Raw genomic sequence first — 22,221 nt, 5'->3', positions numbered from 1 at the left:
TTTTTAGATCACCTGTAACATGGCCACATATTGCATGTACTTAAAAATAAATTGTATGTGCAATTTAGCAACCCTCAATCAGGATCTTTAAAAATCAGGCCCACGGGGGTTTGCAAGTAAGCCTTTAGTTCAGCTTCAGATATCAGCACAGTCATAAAGGGTTTTATCTGCTGCCTGGTTGAGAACCTGCCGCTGACGGATGCTGTCACCACACCATTCTGTCAGAATGCGGTAGCGAATCAAAATAACCTCCACAGTTCACCGGCCCTAATCGCCTTTCACGCTGCGCTTTTCAGTCTTGTTTTATCTCTGGCTCCATGGCAGCCAGCAACCGTTCTACCAAAAGTCAGATGCAAGCAGCCGGGAGACAAGTGTATATTAGGATGTAAAGGAACATCATCATCATCATCATCATTGTCTGCTACAGGGTAGTGCTAGTCTCTGCTGATCCACACAGCTGTGATTGTTTTTCTACCCTCAAACAAGCCTGCAGAGCTGTTTATGAGCAGTAATCTGAAGCAACCACAGGAAGCTTCCGCACAGTGGAAGTTTTTAATGGACAACTGATAGCTACCAGTTACTCAGGTTTGAAAAGGTTTGCAAAACAAAGTCACCACAGCAGACATTGATCTTTATCCTTTCGGGTGTTTTTTGATGTTCATTACACCTGTTAAAAACTAACTTAGCCAGATCCTGGGGTTTGAATAACAACAAACACTTTATTTGAACTTTGCTAGAGCTTCAGAGAACATAAAATATGCATCCTAAAGATAAAACAATCATTATCAAATCCTTTTAAAAGTGCAAGTCTTGATTTGTCCTACTCTCATTTTATTTGCCTTCTAATAGTGAGAGAAAGGAAAGGTTCATTTAAAATTTCAAAGCTAATTTATGTTCTTGGTTATTTTTTGAAGAATATCGGTTGTTGTTTTGTTGGTTCTCCATCCCAATAACTAACTTGCAACTTAATCAGACAAAAAAAAAAAAAAAACAGCCTGTATTGTTATTTTAACATTTGGCTGTTAATGTATATCTCTTTTTGGTACTTTCTTTTTACTCACACACATATATGGTAATTAAAAGGATAATCTACCTGCTTATTTTGTCACCCCCAAGCGTGAACACAAATTAGGCTCATTTCAGATGCCAAACAAAGGTATTGTACATTCTATGTTGTACATTATCTAATGTGAAGTAGTGTACAATTGTTCCTTTTATGTTAGTCAGGGAAGTGTAAGTCTGCCTCTTGAGTAAAATGTTTTTATTTGCTCTCAGAAGTTGATTCAGCCTCCCTGTTTTAAAGCAGCACAATAAAAATCAATCAGTCTATATTCACAATAGAGGATCCATGTTTTCTCTGCCTTTCCAATTGATCAGAGGTTCTTTTTGCCCTGTTTTTGGTGGCTCCACCATGTTATTAACCTCCAAAATCCAATATAGTCATCAGTGAGTAGCATAGCAATGGGCGTGTGGCTATTTATGCCATTGGCCTTGCATTGGGCTGTTCATCATATCATGAGAACAAGAGCAGAGCGACGAGACTTTCTCTGGGTCGGTGACATTGACCCAGTTGCAGGTGAGGTTTAGGGGCCAGAGACATTAGAGGGAGATGACTGACCTCTGTAAGAAACATCAGACGTGCACGCTGTGGAATAAATAATTATAAACTAGAGAAGCACTCCACCGACAAGCAGAAAATTTTGGCCCAAATGTGACTTACCCCTACAGCTAAAACACAGATGATCTGGATTATTACCAAATTTAAATGAATTGTTCCTTGGCATGAGGATAAAAATTCCATCAAATTGTCCATAAATTTTCCAGTTCTTGTACACAGACAAATAGACACACAAACTCTCCCAAAAACATACCCTCCTTGGCAGAAGTAATAAATAATTTGGGCTGCCAGACATTCTTCTTGTAGGATTATTTATTTATGCATCAGTTGCAGTCTTTGACGCAGTGAATGACATTTTCAGGACATTTGCAGGACATTGACACATAATAATAAAAAAAAAAAATACAGTGTCTCATATTTTCATCGTTGAGTTTGAAGTTGAAAAACAGATTATATACAGATTTTAAATGATACAGGAAAAAAAACATGCACTGCGTAGATTTTCTTGTGCGCTGAGAATATCCAAGCAGTTTGCCATTGTGCAATCATGCAGCTTAGAGGGAAGATGTCACTTGGTGCTTCTTTAAATTCTTGAAGCTACGTTCATCTTTGGTTTTCCTTGGATGTGCCTGAAATCTTCCAGAGAGTGAGGTTAGCAAGCAGCACCTTGTGTCGTTCCAATAAATTGAGATTACTGAAAGTCCCAAACCATTCTTCACTCCCAAACAAGACACCCAGATAGTCGACCTCCGACTATCTCTGAAGAATTGCTGGATATCTAACAAATTGTTTCCTAATATGTTGTAACCCTTTTAACAGTTTGTACCCCTCCACTCTCCCCTGTATTTCAACTGGGTCCTGTGATTTAATTGGTTATTCCAAATTCAGCCGTTGCTAAAAACAGAAGGCATCTTTTTCCTGTTCTAATCTTCATTTTAGATTCATTAGTGTCCATCTTTACACAAGGAAACTTGTGTTTTAAATCAAATTGTTTAGTATCTCCTAAAAACCATTCTTCAAGACTGCACAAAATAAAAGTTTTCAAAGCAAGGAAAAAAAATGATTCTATACTATTAATAGCTGTGATCTCCAGCAGGTGTGTCAATAAACGCCTGTGACATCTGACAGTGGATCATTATTTGTGGACGAGCCTTCAGCAGCGTCGCTTTCTCTCGGACACCTGTCAGTGCTGCCTCCCCAATTATTTTCTGAATTCCTCGTGCCCATTTGCAAAGATGTCACCTCCTCTTGTCCTCCTACGGTTGTCATTACAGAGACGTGGGCAATGCGGGCAGAAGACAAAAGCTTCAGGCCAAAGGCTTTATGAAATCCTTAAAGAGTAACTGAATATGCTTCTATACGTTTAGAAAATAAAACTGTTAAGTCTATAAACTTAAGGTTTACAGAAACCAGGCATGATTCAAGGTATGGGATGTGGCTTCATCAACGACATAAAATGTAGATTTAAATAACTACTTGATCACTTTATACATGATCCCTGTTTAGTTTTGACAATATTGATTCCTGATAAGTTTCAATGAAACAGAAAACTCTTTATTCCATAAGTGCCAGGCGGTTCCAGAAGGAATAGATGTCCTTTCAGAAACTTCTGGTTCCAAGGACCTCCTCTTAGTGGTTTGTTCTTTCTTTCCTTATTCATGCTTTCTTCTCTATTTTTTTCCTTTGCTTCATTCTTTCTCTAATGCTAAATTTAATTCTTTATTTTTTATAATTACTCATTACTTTTTTCTTGCTTCCTTTTCCAGCGTCCATCTGTCCTTCCTTCATTCTATATGCCCCTCCTCCCTTTGATCCCTACATCTGTCCTTTCTTTCTTACTTCCTTTATTAGTTTCCTCTATCCTTCCTTCCTTCCTTCCTTCCTTCCTTCCTTCCTTCCTTCCTTCCTTCCTTTCAGTCTTATATCCTTCCTTCCTTTCAGTCTTATATCCTTCCTTCCTTCCTTCCTTCCTTCCTTTCAGTCTTATATCCTTCCTTCCTTTCAGTCTTATATCCTTCGTTCCTTCCTTCGTTCCTTCCTTTCAGTCTTATATCCGTCCTTCCTTCCTTCCTTCCTTCCTTCCTTCCTTCCTTCCTTCCTTCCTTCCTTCCTTCCTTCCTTCCTTCCTTCCTTCCTTCCTTCCTTCCTTTCCTCAAAGAGCATAGCTAACTTTCACAGTAGCTAAAGGTCATGATTTAATGACACCTAAAAAGCAGTATCTTGTGTATAATTACCAGTTTCTGTCTCTGAACATTACAAATTGCATCAGTGACACTAGTCGGCCTTGGAGGAAATCATAAACTGAAGATTTTGAAGAAATCTTACTTTGGTTGACATGAGCCAAGATAAAACAAGATCTGTAGGAATTTAGGTGATATTTAAAAAAAGCTTCTGTCCTAATTTACTAAGTTTCCTTCATGTCTGCAGTCTGTATTGTCGACCCAATCTCATTTATCAATGTTCCAAACTTAAATTTTAGGAATAGGACTAATTTTGTGAGGAATTACTCACAGGCTAAATGGTACTCCTTCTGAGTAAACTTAGACTTTTATATTTATTTCCTAAGCACCAGGTCTTTCTAAGTAAAAAAAAAAGATTATGGATGAGCAGATTTGGAAGTGTTTGGGATTTCTTTCCTCTTTTACACAGAAAATGATGGAGATTATATGTCGTGGCCTTGAGAGGAAACTTATGCTGCTGCTTGTATAAACTGTAAAATAATCTCATCACAAGGCTCTGATTTCTCCCCACTCTCCATTCTGTCGGCAAAACACGATCTGGCTGGATTTGGAAAGGAGTAAGAGGGAGAGTTAATGTGATACTTTCCAAAAAAAAAAAAAATCAGGTCTCTGTAGAGCTCTGCTTCCCAAGGCACGCCAAGCAGAGACACCACATCTGGTAATACTGTAGGCACATTGTCCTTCCAAGTCTGGAGAGGAAGCTCGGGTTTCCTCAATATTTTCCCTCGCAGGTTTCAGTTACCCAAAGGGCACAGTGGGGCTGACTGAGCAGCCAGCATCTCTGGAGCTTTCTGGGGAAGCCAATCATGTCTAGGATGAACTGATGAAGCTCTTTCACCTGAGGAGGCTCCTCTTTTCTTATTCATTTTTTGTTTTATTTTGTTCCTGCTTTTGTGATTGAACAAGAAATTATCTAATGGTTGGAGTTGGTCATTTTTTTGTGCGACGTCCAACATCTGTTGATTGGCTAGTCATAAACTTAAATCCTACGAGGAAGCCTCACAGAGCCGCTCTGACAGCAATCTTAAGAATGGATGCTGTTTCTGAGTGGAGACTCGGTTTGTCATTTTCAGTATGACTGAGTTGTTCAAAATGAATTCAGGAGAAGCACAAAGATGATGGAGAAAAAAAAAAAAGGAAACTGCTTTTTTACAGCATATTGTGTTTTTTTCACAGCCTGTGATTCTCTCAGACTGTTAGTGGGCATTCTAAGGAGGAGGCAGAAAAGCTAAAAATGCTGCCCTGTTTTATACCTTTCAGCTTTAAAGACGTGCCTGAGGCATTTGGAAATGTCGCCAGCCTTTTAAAAAACCCAGAGTTAAGGCATAGATCTACATTCAATAGATACATGCTCTTTCCAGAACTCCACTAAAATGAGTTCTGGATAGAGCATATTGACAGACGAAAACATTTTTCATCCTAAATGAAAAATGTTTATATATTTTTGTTTTGTTTTGATATAATACTGTTTTAATTGGGTTGCTCTGTCAGCTACAGGCATAATTTAGCGTCTGTAATTAGGTGACAATTATTTAAATAATCGATTTATCAAGATTCATTTGATTAATTGTTTCAACCCTAATGTTTGTACCTTAGGTTAATTCAGCTCTAAGTCATGTTTAAGGAAAATATATATAATCTAGAAGGGTTTTCCTATAACTATATTAACAGAATTAAGTAGGGTTTTCATGACGCTAAAAAATGTAATTTGATTCTTAATACTGTTTTCGATAGCATGAGGATAAAAATGGCAATTGAAGGCATAAAACTTTTTTTTTTCCAACATGAAAACTTAGTTTTTCTTCTCAACACATTCTGAACAGAATCAAATGAAGTGTGCAATAAAAGCAAAATATACATCCTAAATGTGACACCTTTAGACCATAGTTTCAGGTTGTCTGAGGTGTTTGTGTTTACTGTCCAGATAATCTGGAAAACTAAAATAAACATTGCCGAAAACATCCAAACACTTGTCTTTAGTTACGATACTTTTTGGAGTGTTGAAGTTTCTTACTACTGGACAACTAAAAGAACTACTATTAACAACTACTCCAATGTTGGAGAAAATGAAACTCCTTCTTGACAAAAATTTTTTGGCTGATCATATCCAAACACCTTCTGGTAGCCTTGCTTCAGGCTCCTTACCAAAGCCTTTCTGCTCATTCATAGTTTTAGGGTTTATTTGCTGCAACACTTTTACTCCTCACAGGACCTCCTGATACTCTCTGAACCCTTCTTCTCTTTCACATTTCTGGTGCTAGAGATGGCAAAGCAGTCCCAGAGCATCACTGAGCCACCACCATGCCTCATTCTAGTTCACTGTATGCTTTATTTCTTAATGACAAAACACAGAATAAACCAAAAGCTGCATTTAAAGGTGGATAATCTTAGTAACATCCGAAATATAGTTTAAGATATAATCATTTATGTATTCGTAAAATATTAGATAAATCTTATCTAATACTCTCACACTAGCACACAGATGCCATATAATCACTTTTGCTCCTAATAAAAGTCGATAATAGCTGCTCACACCAGAAGGATGGATAAGAGTTCAAGAGAACAAATGGTTGACTTAAATGTTCAACATTAAGTTAATAAACTGTACATATTTCTTAGGTATTTGCTGTTAAGGAGAACAGAAGGAAAAAGGGATTAAATCAGCTTCTCTGCAAGCTCCTTTTTTTCTCCACCATCAGCTCCATTTCATCGCACCACACTGGAGAGAAACCTGAGGAGCTTCTCTGTAAATTCAAAATATAATGATGAATGAAAGCATAATTGGGTGTGCTCCATGAAATCTCCTGAAGACCCCCTCCCCCCCCCTCCTGTGGACTGGTAATGAGGTGGCTCACCTGGCGCCCAACGCAGCTCACCTTAGATTAATTCTCCAAACCAGCTGTTCAGGCGCTCCTTATTCAATCACAGGAGACCGTGTGCCTTTAATTACGAATGTTACGGTTGATATGATTGGCAAATCAGTGTCGATTCCCCTCATTTGTTTCTACACTTTAGTTTAATCTGCTCTCTTAATGGTTGATAATGAGGGTGCTCTGCAGTTCTGATCCTTGGTTTTAATGTCGACTTAATGTGCGGATCAATGTCGGGATCTTTGATTTGAACGTTAATCTTAGACGACCACATCCAGTGCTCAATTTTTGTACTTTCAGTTCAACGTCCCTAAAATGAGGTAAAAGCTAAATTAATTAAATGTGCAGGGTTTTCACATGTTGATGTTAGGATGAGTCCTAAAAAGATGTTACTAATTGATGTTTCTTGAAGACATCAGATGTACTTTTAAGTTTATTTGAGTTTCCTTTAATTCTTTTTGTTTTTTATTTTTTTTATTCATCGAAGAGTTACGGTTGAAGAAACCTTTAAGTTGAGCAGAATGATTTATTCTCAATCATTTATTCATCTTTCTGTCCAGAAATGTACCCATTTTTAATTCCAACATCTGATTTATTATTGTACGTGTCTCTATATAAAAATGATCCATCTTTTCAGATATCCTTAATTATCTATTTAATAGATTCATCCATCCATCAGTCTATCTATGCATAAGTTCATAGATGTCATCAATCCATCTATTCGTTCATCCATTTATTTATTCTGTCACTAAAGTAACTGGTTTTGGTTGGAAACCCAGAGATCCTTCAGGTTCCCAGGTTGGAGGAGTTCTTGGTCCGCCTCAGGTTCTTTTCTTACTCTGACACATCAGCCCGGTGTGCAAAACCTAAGACTCTTCACGTCTGTGAAGATCAAATCTCTGGGTGAAAAATGAATAGGCTCCAGGAGGCGTCTCTATATGGACTCTCCACCTGTAGAGGAAGATGCTGTGTTAGGATACAGAGTAAAGCTGGTGAACAGGTAAAGGCTGAGGTCCAACTATGATAGTTCAGACTTTCTGTCCTCCTGTCTCACCTTTACCTCCTAGACTTCAGGAAATCTAACATCTCTTAACCTTTGTCAATTGAGTAATTTCCTCTTTTTTTCACTGTATTTTTTCTGTTCATCAGGTGGTTGAACTGATCTCCAGTGCCATCGGGGATTTGGTCCAAGGAATATATTATGAGAGTTCGTGCAGTGCTGAGGTAAAACTCAGTCTATCTAACTGACATTGATGACAATTAGTGGGCTTGTTTGTTGCTTAGCCGTTTTCAGAAGAAGAAAAAAAGATCTTTCCTGGAGCAAAGATGTTCTCGTGTTTTAGGTGCATTAAGGTCACAGATCAGACTAAGTCTATGACCTGCATAGAAAGCAAGTCTTTCTCCATGGTTGATTATGACATTAGGTGATACCAGCTGACTGTAAATGAGAAAATACCCTGATAAATAATGAATTAAGACAGACTTTCTTTATTCATATCGTCCACCGCTCTGTCAGGCTGCAGTGAGAAAAAGTTCCCTTTTAATTGCTCAGTCTTCAGGCTACACTCTGAATCCACAACTAGCTCTCTCTCTGCCTGAAGTTTGTTTAAATTTGTTTAAATAAAAAATATATATATTTATATTATAGTGCATACATTTTTAAAAACAAAATTGTCTTGCTTTGTGTTATCCCTCTCTTCACTGTCAACTGAAAGTTTTATAAATTGTGAAGCAATGTTTCTTTCTGCAGGAGAGTCTCTGCGAGGGCGTCGACGTGGCGTCATGGGAGGATCAGACGTTTCTGTCTCATGGAGCTCTGCTAGCCAAGAGCTGTCAGGCCGCCATGCAGCTCGCTAAACACGACAGAGATGCACAAAGACAGGCCTACCTGTATGGAAAACACCTGTCGCTGGGCCACAAGGTAAGTCCTGGGCAATCACAACACAAACCAACCTTCAAATCAAGACTTCTTCAGACGTTTTTCTTTTTTATCAAAAATATTGGCTACGTGAAAGAAAACAAATCGAGGAATCTGATATAATTAAGGACTTGGAATGAGGTAATGTGAACAAATCAAATAATGTAATAGAAATACATATTATGGCTCAGTGATAAAAAAAAAAAGTATTCATTTAATTATTTTTATTTCATATTTCTCTCATAAAAACAATTACCTTTTCATAATGAACCAAAACAAAATAGTGCATCATTGTGAAGTGAAAGGAAATAATGCAAGTTTTATTTTATTTATCTTTTTATTCTTTGCAAACAGCAGTCTAAAAATCTTGGCGAAAGCGAAGCTTTAAAGCTATATTTAAGAAGTCTTTACCAGCTTTGGAGGCTTCGAAGGATTTTTTTTCCCCGTTCTGTGCAAAATATCTGAAGGTCAAATAGATTTTTGTGTAGACCAGACAGTTGGGATAAAAAGTCTGAATAAGCTTTAGATGTGACTTTTAACCAGTAACCTTTCCAGTATCCTTTCCTTTAACCATTCCATTTTCTTTATAAACTGGTACCTGCTTCTAAATCCCCACAGCATGAGGGCACCACCTCCATGTTTTGAAATGGTGATGATACTTTAAGATGATGTGCTTTTTTTTAATCTGGACCAAGATTTTCACCTTTTGCCTAATCTTAACACCTTTTTCAGCGTTTTGGGGTAATTTGTATGGTTTGTTTCCAACTGCAAAGGATACTTTGAAAAAAAGACCATAGTTCATTATACAGCCAACGACAGGTGTAAACGCACAGTAGACATTAGTTTTTGGCTGTGTCACCATCCTAGAAAGAAATATCAGCTGTGGTGCTGCCATGAGCACCTTTGTTTATAGATGTTGGAGATCGGCCTGTTTTTCCAGTGTTGTCCTGTTTTTCTGACTGTGACTGGCTGGATGCGCTCCCTTCATCCTTTGACATGGGAGCTGGCTCATAGCTCATCTGCCTGGCTATGTGTTTCCTGGATGGGGCCGCCTTTTACAGTTGCTTTTTGTATCTCTGCTTTTTTTTGCCTGTTAAAAGGGAGTTTTTGCTCTCCACTGTTGCGACAAACATGCTTAGTGTGAGGGATTTTCATTTCAGTCAATGCAATCAACTGGTTTTCCTTATGATAGAAAAATTTTTATCAATTTGACTGTATGACCTGGTGAACTGTAGTGCCTTGAGATGACATGTGTTGTAAATTGGCGCTATATAAATAAACTAAATGGAATTGAATTGAATTGAATAGACCACAAAACGAGCTGCAAAAACATGTGATGCAAACTCTAAAAGAAGCAAGCATGAAAAAGAAATGCAAAAGAAAAATGTTGCAAATTAAAAAGAAACAAGCTGCAAACAGTCTTATGATGCAAAGTCCAAAACACATAAACACAAAACAATAACAAGTGCAACAGAAAAATACTGCAAACTAAAATACTGCAATTACTAAAAAATAGAAAACTAAAACTTATGCAAATAAAAAAAAAATACAGCAAGCACAAACAAAATCCTGCAATCACAGAGAGCATTTGATGCAAATAGTATAATAGGAGCGAACTCGCGCCTCTTAAATGGAAGTGCTTCAGACCACTAGAGGGAGTTGAACAAAGAACAAACCGTGTCGGACAAAACCTTCCGTGCAAACAGGAATTTAAGCTTTAATGCAGAATGTCAAATTAAAGAAGAAAGTAGAGGCTTGCTCTCTTTAATTTCATTGTCAACGTAAGTCTTAAAATACTTTAGAATAACATCATAGTTACATAGCAATATAAGTAACACTTTGTTTCAATATGTTTTTTTTTTGTTCAACTCTCTCCAGTGGTCTGCAGCACTTCTGCTTTTTTAGAGCGAGTTTGCTGCTGTTTTTACTAATTGCATCATTTTCTTTCTGTTGCAGTATTTAGCTTCTAGTTTTACAGTATCTTTGTTTGCAGTGTTTTTCTGTTTATGTGTTTTGGACCTTGCATCATTTATGTGTTTAGAGCTTATTTCTTCATTTCCTGCATCTCCTGTTTTCATCTTTTTGCAGCTTGTTGCTTTTTGTTTGCAGCGTTTTGGATCACATGTTTTTGATGCTTGTTTTGTGGTTTACTGTTTGTTTCCTGTCGGCCATCATAATATTGCCATCCTCAAATAATTTATTAACCCTTCCACTCTTGCATTAAAAAAAGGAAATTCTTTTTTACAGTGCAGCCCTCAACTCTACTCATGTCTTTTTTTTTTTTTTTTTTTTTACCGATCCACAGTAATGGGAAAATAATGAAAGTGGCTCATTCTGTTAGTTCACACTTAACAGATTTTTGCTTGTTAAATAAAAAAAGCATTATTGTCCTTCCATCTTACAGTTCTTATGTCACTATAAGTTTCTTTATAGCTATAAAGAAAATAATAATAATAAAATATGCACCAAACCGGTGTTACAATGTGACAAATTGGGAAAGAGCTCAAGGGGTATTAATATGTATGCAAAGCTTTTTTTTAATGAATGTGCTGCATAAAACTAAAATTTTGAATTAGTTTCACTCTAGTTAACACCCCTTTTATTCCTCCTTTGACAGATGTACTTTGCTTTGATTAAACTTCATCACAGTCATAGAAAAGGACTAAATGAGCTTCTGATCCACATGTTGCAGTCATGTCTGACTGCGTTGAGTAATTGGCCCTCCTCTAGTTTTGCTGTATCTTTGTTCATCAAATGCTTCCAGCTGAATTTAAGCTGCCTAGAAAAGTTGTTGCTGGAAGACATGGGCTAAAACAATAAATACAGAAATGATAAAGAAGGTTACAAAATGACTGTTTTGAACTGATGTACATTTTATTAGGATGCAACTTAAATGCAGCATGAAATGCATGCATTTTAGAAGTTTTTAGTGAGCTGATGACCTGATTCACACTGCTGGAGTAGTTTGTGTCTCTTGTTGAGGCTCCCTGCAGCTGCCGTTCTGCGGGGCCTCTGCAGCACGCTGGAATCACAGCATGGTGAACGCTGAAATGAGCTCTTTAAAGGAGAACTATCCTCATCAGGACGTTTGTCTCTTACGAAACTGTCCACCCCACCGCTCATTAGCAGGACCTCTCCTAGTGTCAGCTAGCCAAATGTCATCTCAAATATTTTTTCCTACTAGTATGAAGGTTTAATTGGTAACCCAAACGTTACAGAGCAACATCAGTGACTGTTTGTGCTCCACCTTTGTGCAGCTCAACTCTGACCTGCAGCCGTTTGTGAAGAGCAGGCTGGGAGAGATGACATTGTTCAGTCTGAGCGCCGCCCCGGTGGTTTTCCACCGTCAGATCATCGGGAACGAGAGATGGCACCAGCAGCTGGAGGAGGTAAAAACATGGGCAGGCGGCCCCACCCACCGTCCTGCCATATATTGTATACAAAATTACATTAAACTTGAAAAACCTAATATTCTGTTAAGTTGTACAAGCCATCGCTGATCTCAGTTGGTGTATTTCACGCAGTTAGAAAAGTGGGAAATCCAGCTGCTTTTAACTCTTCTAAAACATGCTGGGTTTAAATCCACTGCAGAGCAGCTGCTTGTTTGAGCAGTAAACAGTCAGATTCTTGTTTCCAAGAATGACAGTTTTTATCAGTAAATAAAAAAAGCTTGAAACTTCAGCTCCATATCTTTATATATTTTGCACGGCAGAGTTAAGACATCCTTGTTTCTGAATCTGCTGCGGTGGCTGAACACTATTTTTTTTATAGATGTATAAAAAAAACGAATCCCACTCATGCGTTTATTTTTTTATTTCCTCATCCTTCTGTGAAATTAATAGTCAAAGCAAGTTTTTTTTTTTTTTTTTCTTTTTAAATATTATCATTGGTCATTTATTCAAGGCTTGAACTCATGTTGGTATAGAAGGTGGTGATAGAGCTTTGAAATTTACTGTTAGAAGACAGAAAAAAAAAACTTTATTAAAGGGACTTGTTGGTAAAGTGGTTGGAGCAGGTTCACTGGTTTCAACCCCACAGATGGCACTTCTGAGTCCCTTGTTAAAGATAGTCTCTGTGTCTGCACCTTGAAGCTCCATCTCTCCAGTTCTTTTCCCTGAAAAGAGATCACTCGGGATAAACTCTTTGAATAACACTTGATAACGTATATGTATTAAATAACCAGGAGACATGACCACAGATTTTGATATAAATTGTAATCTTACTCAGATCAGAGAAATTGCTTAGAGTTTACCGAATGGCAGCTGCTCATCTCTCAGGAAGTGGCCATGATTAATATTTAAAAAGGAATTTTATAAATCTCCAGTCAGCCACATCAACACATTTTACATCATACACAATGAGTAGACATCCATGGCTCCAACCTTATCAAAATATTACACCTCGTTCTTAGCTGAAGGACACCGCTCTCATTCCATTTCCAAATCTTTGCACATACAGAATGAAGATTATAAGTCTCTTAATTAGATTAACTATTGTGGAAAACATCACTTCTGACTCGCAACAGGCAGCTCATACTAAGGTGTGTTAAACTCACACATCATCAATGATAATTATCCTGACACCCTGCTCCTGCATTTCTGCTGCCCATCGCCTTCCCAGAAATGGGTTAAATGCAGAAGAGAAATCTCATTGGAAAGTCCAAAATTGCAAAACAAAATAAAGACGGATATCATCGAGTGGCTGCAAAGCTGGAACTAAAACTACAGCTTCCTGTCTATTCTGATAACAGTCTGGAATTTGATAAAGGTATTGTTGGAGTCTAGATAAATGGATAAAATAGAAAACCTAATGCATCCATCATATATATTTTATATTCCATGTTTGAAGCCTGAGATCTGAAGAAATACCTGCTGTAATTTTAATGGAAACTTTGGTTTCTCTGAAAGCCTGTTCAGTTGTCATGAAGATTCTTCAGATTTAATCAGAAGCAAAACATTGTCATAACTTCACGATAATGAAGAGTTGAAGTTAAAAACGACCCTTTATAAAGTGAAAAACAGAAAATAAGGGCTTAAGTCAAGCATAAGTCCTAAATTGGATTTAACCGTGAAGAGAAGAGGAAGTCTTTGTAATTTTTTTGTAAATATTTTAAAAAGAACAGCAATCATCATTTTTTTTGTTTGGTACTTTTTTTTTCAAGACAATATTACTTTTTATTTATCCATTTAAATCATAAAAATGACACAATTATAACAAATGTCACGTCTCAAATGAAACATTTATGAACAAATCAAATTAAATGTTAACACTAAATGTTTCATCTGATCTGAAGCCATGGCTGCTGTTTGAACTAATTAATTAGAAATTAATTAGAAAACAAATGCATATTTAAGCATGGCCATACAAAACCTAGGAGCTGAAATCGGCACAGAATATCGGCCGGTGGATGAATCAGTCTACTTCTAGTAGCCACCATTCTGTCATTCATAAAGCAGATAGCACAGAGGAAAATACAGCTATAACAAACTTAGCAATATAGATTTGTTTTATATATTTTTGATTCATTTAAAAAGGGTCCATGTGCAAATAAAACAGAAATTTAACCATGCCTGTCACATGTTGGACAAAGAACACAGGTGGTTTGAAAGGGGTGTTAAGGAAGCCATTTATGTTAAGAGAGGAAAAACCAACCTGGTCAGCCAGGCCAACAATGACCCTGACAACTCCCTTTTCAAAGGCATAGGCCAGTATCACATATGGCAGGAAAACAATGATCTCAACGACTCCCCATTACTAAGAGATGGACCTGTTTTTCAGTTCAGTTTGCATGTTTTTTAAGCCATAACAAGACCTTGTTGGGCTAATCTATAAAGCTTGGAACTCAACACTAATCCTATTTTTGGATTGGAAAAGCTTCCTGGATGGGAAGTGAAACTTCTTCAAAATTGGAAAACAAAGTCCAGTGGTTGTTTTTTAACTTTTTGGAACATACTCTTTGTCCTGTTAATATTCAAATTTAGACAAGACTGTCAATGTCAGTGACGTCAATGTCCATCCAAAGCTTTAGTGTTTCAGCTGCTAACCGCTCTGTTTTAGCATATATACAGTATGCAACATAAAACACCATGTCATCAGCATATAGTTGACACATCAAGCACTTCTTTTTTTAAAGAGATTCCTTCACAATCGTCAGATTATCATCTATCAAAAAACAGATGTTTAAAAACAAATAGGGGGCCATTGGGAGGTTCACTGGACCACCTTATGCTTGAAAGAACAACATCTGGCTGCAGAAGCAGAGAGGAAAAAATTAGGGAGGTGATTTCTAAAGATATAGTTGAGAAGGTGTTTTGTGCACCACAACAGATTGATTCGTTCTGACCCTTCAATCCCAGACTTTTATCTTGTAGTTTCTTGTTTGCACATAATACCTATTTTTACTGTCTTTCTTTTAAATAAACTATATGCAGCTTATTCTACAAATTAGCTAGAGCTTCTCCTAAATGACACCTTCTCTGTTTTCTATCCAAGGCAAGGACCTTGAGAAACCAGTTGGACTATACTAAGGTAAGGGGGCATTTTCAACTTTCTACTTTTCTCATTAGACTCTTTTCACCTCTTAGCTGAGCTGCACTGAACCCGTCAGTATCTCTAGAAACAACCATGATGCCCTTTCACTGTAACTCATATAAAAAGTTAAGAGATGGCCTTGCCAAAGTCAACGTGTAAGGCCAGAATGGGACCAAAGGAGCAGAGGGGAGGGGTCTGGGTGATGTCGGGAGGGGTAGGGGGGTGTTATCTGGTCCTGTCTGAAACCAGAGATGAACGGATTGGTTACCAAGGCCTATTTGTGGAGGAGACACCGAGGCTGTGAGGCAGAGGTATTGTGAGAGAATCTCCTTCAGCCGAAAAAGAGGAGAAGTTTTTAAGGGTAAGGAGGAATGAGGGGACACAAAGAAGTATAGGAAGGGGAAATACATGCATGGGGCAAGAGGGGGTACAAGAAATACCTCTGTGTAGTAAAATGTGATGAAATGACAGAATAGAAAGGAAACTTCTGACAGATTCACATTTCTCTTCAATCTCATGGTAAAAGTTAGAAGAAGACACCAGCAGAGTTCCACAGCTGGCAAAGTTAAAACAAAAATAAACTTTACAAGACCTTCTTTAACCTTAGATACCTGCTGATCTGCTTCTACTAAAATTAATTTAACAAATATTGGACAGTTGAACCCGTTTTTTTCTAAACTTGCCATGGCACGAAGGGACGTTTAACCTCTGAAAGGAAAACAATATTCTTCTATGTTTATGTAACATGTTCATCATAAAAACATTAACAGTTAGGGAGAATATCAATATATCAAATAAATATTTAGTTTTGGCATCGTTTAGTTAAATTTCAGCATTCAGTCTTAAGTTTAAGCACTTTATTTGCTTGCGTTTTCCAAATCCATCTCGGAAAAAAAGCAGGTCTCTAATCCAGAACCCTGCTCATATTACCTCAGATTACCCTTTTTTATTTTAATTTTTCATGTAATTTCATTCTGTTGTCTTAGATTATTACTAGAAATGTCCCCCAGTAGAAACAGGAGGGTCACTGGAATCTAGAACTACTTATAAACTCACCACTCTTAGCAAAACCTCAGCATGATGCTGCTACCACCATGTTTTACAGTGGCTATGGAGGCATTTACAGAGTTGTTTACTTATTAGCCAATCATAAGTTACATTAGAGCTTATTGCATTGGTTGTGTAGCAAGAGCTGCTTGTCGTCTTTAAAGGGAAAGCACCCTGTGCTGAAGTTCAGACAAGCAGAGCAGTGTCTTCAAGCTGCTGTGAATTTAGAGATTTCTGATTGGCTAAAAGTTAAGTAGTTTCAGTGAAAGGTTTTCAGTGAAAATCTCCTCAATTCAATAGTTAAAAAAATTATATTTATATTGATTGCCCAGTTAAAACTAAAGGATTGGGTTAAATGGGGGCAGATCACCCTGCTGTAGAGCTGAATGCTCAATATACACTATTCCCAGTTGCTTCTCCTGCCTCTTTTTGATGCTGTAAATACATTTTTTTCAGTGTCTGTGAAGAGCTGGACCTTTAATCCGAACAGGGGGTGTTCAGAGAGTCAAATCATCAGGGCGCTGATGCAGGGAGAGGCAAAGTTAGCTTCTAGTTTGGCATAAAAGGCGAGAGGGAAACTAATCTTTTTTTTTTTTATAAATAAGCATGCAGGATGTTTTTGAGTTTAGCTCTGTTATTTTTTTATTTAATTTCTTCTTGCTTAAAGAAAGGCCTATGGGGGCTTTCCACCTCCAGAATTCATGAGGCAAAACGCCCTCAGCAAAAAGATGTCTCAGTGCAGCAGCAGGAACACACAGCTTCATTCAAAAAACTGGAAACTCAAAGCTCCTGTTAATGCTTCTTCAACTCCATGTCTTCCACTTCAGCATGTTGGAATGGGAAATGCGATGTGCAAACCAATCAACTTTATTTTATAGTGAAAAAATAGTTACCTTTTAACAGGCTTTTTTTGTTTTGTTTTGGGGGGTGGACTTCTTTTAAAAATAATTTTTATTTTCTAAAAGGAAAACCTAACCTATGTGAAAAAACATTTTCCCCTTTGTGTAATCATGACTTATCTTATATTAATCATGCGTTTATTAATTAACCAGGCCTGATCAGTGTTGGAACTTCTAAAATCTAATAGTGGCATAAACTGAACCAGTCTGGCAGCATGAAGTAGGATACATGGAAAAGAAATCAACACATGACCTGATCTAAAGAAATTATTAAAAAGCAACTGATAACAATCTGGAAGCCATATTGGTTTTTTGGCCCAAGAGAGCCTCCAACAAAATATAAAGAGAATAGAACAGTGGTTAACTCTCCTATGACTTCTAGAGGCATTTATGATTCATCTCAACACAAAAAAAGAACCCAGAACTTCAGTTAAGGATCATGTTCATGTGTTAACAATTTTGGGGGTGGGGGGAAGCGAAATTCTTGCTACATGTTTGTAGTAGTGTGATTCTCTGGGGGTTGCTTTAGTTCTTCAGGACGCAAATGGCCTTCAATAACTGAATTAACCATTCATTTATCTCTTAACCGGAGAGAAGAACGTCCAACAAACAGTTTGTGACCTTAAGCTCAGGTTTAGCAGCAGGAAAAAGATCAGAAGGACTCCACAAGTCTCTCTTAATGGCTCAAATAAAAAAAACAAATGTTTTGTATTGATCTAATGTGGACCTAAACCTTAGTAAGAAGAAATTATAAGATTTAAGGCCCCTTAAATGTAGTTGAATTAAAACAATCCTGTAAAGAAGGCTGGGTTGAAATTTAGTTTTTAATGAGAAATTACCTTTTTTTTCCACCAGGAAAGACCAGGTTACTTTAAATAGTAATCACTTTCAAAATAGAAGAGCGGGGTTAAATCTTAAAATGAAGGTAGTGTACATCAGTCAATGATCAAGTGTTTGGTTTGTTACCTGAATTACAGTGAAACAGCTTTTATTACTCGTTTGATATGAAAACTAAGTTAAAAACAGCTGAAGTGTTACTGTTGACGTTAATTTTTAGCCCACAGGTATATTTGGAAACCACCATCCCAGCTGATAGTGTATCATTGTGGGGTTTTGAGTGGACGTTATCCCTCAAACTTACTTTTACTGCCCATTGCTGCACAGTGGAGGCTCTGACACCAGCGTGACAAACTAACGCTTGCTTTCATCCTCTCCCTCTCTCCGCAGCTCTTGGCAGCAGTTAAGTCAGAGAAAGGCGTGAGCTCGGCGGTGGACTTGTGCCGTTACCATAGCAACAGGGCTCTGGAGGCCATCCAGGCTTTCCCCTCCTCTGAAGCTCGGTCCGCCCTGGAGAACATAGCCTCCGCCGTCACCAAATTTTGACCCAAGCCCACTCAGAGGGGGCACGCCTCCTCCGTGGAGCGCCGAGGCTCTGGCTTTGGTCACGATGCTGTCGCCAGGGTTTTTCCTTCAGAAACTCCTCCAACTGTTCATCACGGGATGAAAAAATCTCCTCACTCTGGCTTGAGGCCAGCTGTTTTGGAGGCTCCCTCCTCCTCCTCCTCCTCTTCCACAGCGAAAAATATCCCAGCAGGCTACTGTTTTTTTTTTGTTTTTTTTTAGTTGTCATTGTTACCTGGCTTATCAGCAAAGCCACATACCGGGCAGAACATCATTTAAGATGTTTTGATGAATCGTCTGTGTCATCTGGAAAATGTGCCATGAGCAGTAAATGATGCTTGTTCTCAAAAATGTCCCATTATTCAACCTGCTTAATAGTGCAGAGATGACTCTAGAAACTGTAGCTGCTGCTGCTGGTTTTGCTCTTTGCCAAACTGAAGAGTTTTACTGAAGAAAAGAAGTCCTGTTTTGTTGGTTATGCTGCTAAGAACTGCTGTTACGCAGAGGATAGACTGGGGAGAATCCGGAGGTCATAATGTCATCAATGTTGCCTTGTTATGTCAGTCTCAACGCCTGTTTGTGTTTGTGTGTGTGTGAGAGATTTGAAGCAACCCAGGGGCATGGAAAGGTCACCCAAACCTCTCCCCTATGGGCCAGCCAGCGAGCGCATTGAAGCTCCGCCAAGCAGTAATTATTAATGAAGAGACCTGAGCAAATGGACAGGAAATGCAGAGGTATTGATTGGGCTGGTTGCCCTGCTCTAAGGCGTGCAGACTGGCGCCAGCCTGGTGGCCTGTGGTTTCCCAGGCTGATGTCTGTGGAGGGCATGATGTGGGCGGAGGGGGGAGGCAACTAAGGTGTGAAGCCAGGCCACCGCTGGCAGCTGTCTGTCACATACCGACTACAGGTTGTCTAAGGAGGAGACGGGAAAGACAAGTTATTCACAGCCGATATTTAACTTTAAATAAATGTGTGGATGGAGATTATTTCCAAAGATACTTTCTGAGTTTGATTTTCTTTTTAAGATTTTGTGGTACAAGTGTGTTTTTATTCACAGCACTTGAGATCGAGAGGAACGGAGGAAAACGTGCAGCAGGTGATCGGAGAAATGGAGTCAAACCAAGAACTGATGCTAGAAAACAGACGGTTGTTTGATAGAGCTACCAGTTTACTTCCTGTAGATTTTCACATTTTTATCAAGAAATGTCCTTTTATCAAATGTTTTTCCTCAATATATTGAACAAATAATTGTTTAATTTCTTAGTTCTGGTGCATTGATTTAAAGAGGACAGTTGAGATTTTTCAGTATTTGACCAATTATCTCAGAGAGCCAATAGTCTGATCCTAGTATGTAAGATCTCAGGCTGACTGACTAACGCATCTCTTCTCATTTTTTATTTGGGGTCTGAAACACGTTTGAGCTTCAGGGAACCAAAACCAACTGGGTTTAATCCAATAAAGGTTGTAGGGGGGAAATAAACACTTAAAGTTTACTTAAAGCACCTATTAAAGTTCAAAATCCAAAAGTGCCTTATATTGAAAGTATACTAAAATACATTTAGAATAAGACCTCAAAAAAAGCTATTTTCAGGCAGTAATCCAGAGCGATTTCATAAAGACACATTACTCAAACAAAACTCCAAAGTTCCCTAGACTTTCCTGAAATGAAGAGTCCTTTTTCTTCTTGATCTTTCAAAAGAAATTCTCAATCGACATCAGTCTATTGTGAACCACTTGGTTCCTGTAGAAAGTAAAATGTTTTCTGTTTGTGGGGAAGAAAAGCCCAGTTCCTGTGTTTAATGAAGCATCTGATAATGTTTCAGCTAAGCTTTTACACTAAGATGGGCCTGTTTACCTGCAGTGATAAAAACAAGCTTCAAGCAGCAGATAGATTTTCATTAAATGGTTGCCTGCTCCCATGTGTTTGAATTCGTATTGTAGGTGAGAGATTTATAATAAGCATTCACAGCATAATTATATTTCATTGGATTGTTCTCATGCTTTTGAAGGCGACGCAATCTATGAAATAATACAAAGAACATCTAAATCTANAAAAAATAATACTTACAGCTAGCGGTTGTGATGGCCTTATGGTCGGAACAGCCTCTCGTTTCAGCAAAGAAGGTTAGCAAATCCTGCTTTAAACCGTCTAGGATTTTGAAAGCTGTCTTTGGTAAAATGCTTACAGCAAATGATCAGCTGAGCATCAAACTCTGCAGGGATTTTTCTTATAGCCAAAAATAATTCATGCCTGTTGGGTCTTGGGATCCTTGGGAGGACTGAAAATTGTCCCCTTTCTCCGTGCAGCCTGGAACACTCCCTTTACACCCGTGGTTCTGGCTTATTTTCAATAGAGAAACTGCCTGCTTTGTAATTCTTGTAGAAGTAAACCCAACTGTAGGCTAAACAGCTAAATTAGTGTCTTACGCCTTCACAACCTCTATTTATGTTCTTGGGACAGGGACCAGTGGGCTGGTCTATATGTACATTTCGGGGTGTGACAAAAGTACAGGCCAGAACCAAATAAGGCAACATCCTCGAGTTTACGTCAACTTAGGGCTTCGTTTGGATTTGCCTGTTTTATGATGAAGGTTTAGAATTGTGAGATTTGCAGAGAAAGGAGGTGTCGATGGGGTTTAAACTTCTCTGTATAACTACCGTTATTCATTTATGACAATGTAAACTCGGTTTTGCATTCTATCACCCCTTTAAGTTTACCAGGTTATGAGGTGATCAGAAGGTAACCAATTTCTGACAGTAGCCAGACTGATATGTGTAGAACTCAGTTCAGTTCTACGTTATCAATCTGGGATGGCTGCTGTTCCGTCTGTCCATGAAGAGGACGGAGGATTAGTACCCACCTTCCATAATACGCTTTCAGCCAATCGTAGCACCGAATTGTGACGTTTTCACAACTAGCGGAGTAAGCTGATAAATCACATTTTTTCCAAATCTTGCCAGAAGAAAAGCATAGACATATTTCCCATCCTTTTCCCATCGTTTTAAACTAGAAATTGTCACTATTATAGCTAAAACAGAGTTAATTGCGATATCGACAGGTGAGTCTTCCAGCGTAGCCTTGTTTGTAATGCCCCTTCTGACTGTCGTCATTCCCACACGTCCCGCCTCACTGCTGGCATGTCATTGGTCCGATCCATTGGTGGTTACGAAACGGACAGGAGTCTTTCATGGATCTGTTGTGAGACCGAAAACTCAGATCATGTAACAATCAAGCTTACAGCACAAGGTTAATCAAATATAGTCAAAGAGGACGCCTTGATTTATTTAAAAAGCCTTTGTATAAAACCAGCCTTAGCTGAGTAGAAATTACTCCATGACTAGGCCTTGATCTAAATTTTTTCCTAGCAAATTATTGAATAGATTATAGATCACATCTTAAAGAGGTTCCACCTTGAGTGCTTGGCACCAAAATGCAATTTAGTTTCATCTCAATGGGAATAATATGGTTCTCCATCAACTGGACAACATTTTTTATTGATTCTTTTCCCCAACATGGTGATCTTTAATGTGGTTCTCTTAACAGAACGCCATGGAGGCTTCCTCTTTAATGCATATATCGTCCTCATAAACATTTTCTGCCATGAGAACAAATCTGAATGGAATGTTCTCATGAGGCTAAGAGAAACTGTAATAACTCTAAAGATAATTATACCACAGGAAAACAATTTCATTCAGA

The 22,221-nt window shown here is 38.1% G+C and overlaps 1 protein-coding gene across 2 annotated transcripts in view; it reads left to right on the top strand.

Annotated features, from left to right (window-relative positions):
• pdss2 (prenyl (decaprenyl) diphosphate synthase, subunit 2) overlaps positions 1-19,630 on the top strand; it is a 46,018-nt gene extending 26,388 nt beyond the window's left edge. Inside the window, exons 4-8 of one of the 2 annotated variants that reach the window (XM_015389980.1) lie at positions 7,878-7,952; positions 8,479-8,649; positions 11,904-12,035; positions 15,139-15,174; positions 18,351-19,630. In XM_015389980.1, the coding sequence (XP_015245466.1) occupies positions 7,878-7,952; positions 8,479-8,649; positions 11,904-12,035; positions 15,139-15,174; positions 18,351-18,506 (570 nt within the window). In that variant the 3' untranslated portion in view covers positions 18,507-19,630. The remainder of the gene's footprint in view (positions 1-7,877; positions 7,953-8,478; positions 8,650-11,903; positions 12,036-15,138; positions 15,175-18,350) is intronic. The other variant, XM_015389973.1, reaches the window with a different exon arrangement.
• The last annotated feature ends 2,591 nt before the right edge of the window (positions 19,631-22,221 follow it).

This window comes from Cyprinodon variegatus, unplaced genomic scaffold, assembly GCF_000732505.1.
Source record: "Cyprinodon variegatus isolate N-32 unplaced genomic scaffold, C_variegatus-1.0 Scaffold21, whole genome shotgun sequence".
Lineage (NCBI taxonomy): Eukaryota > Metazoa > Chordata > Actinopteri > Cyprinodontiformes > Cyprinodontidae > Cyprinodon > Cyprinodon variegatus.
This window is presented reverse-complemented; position numbering and strand designations above follow the sequence as displayed.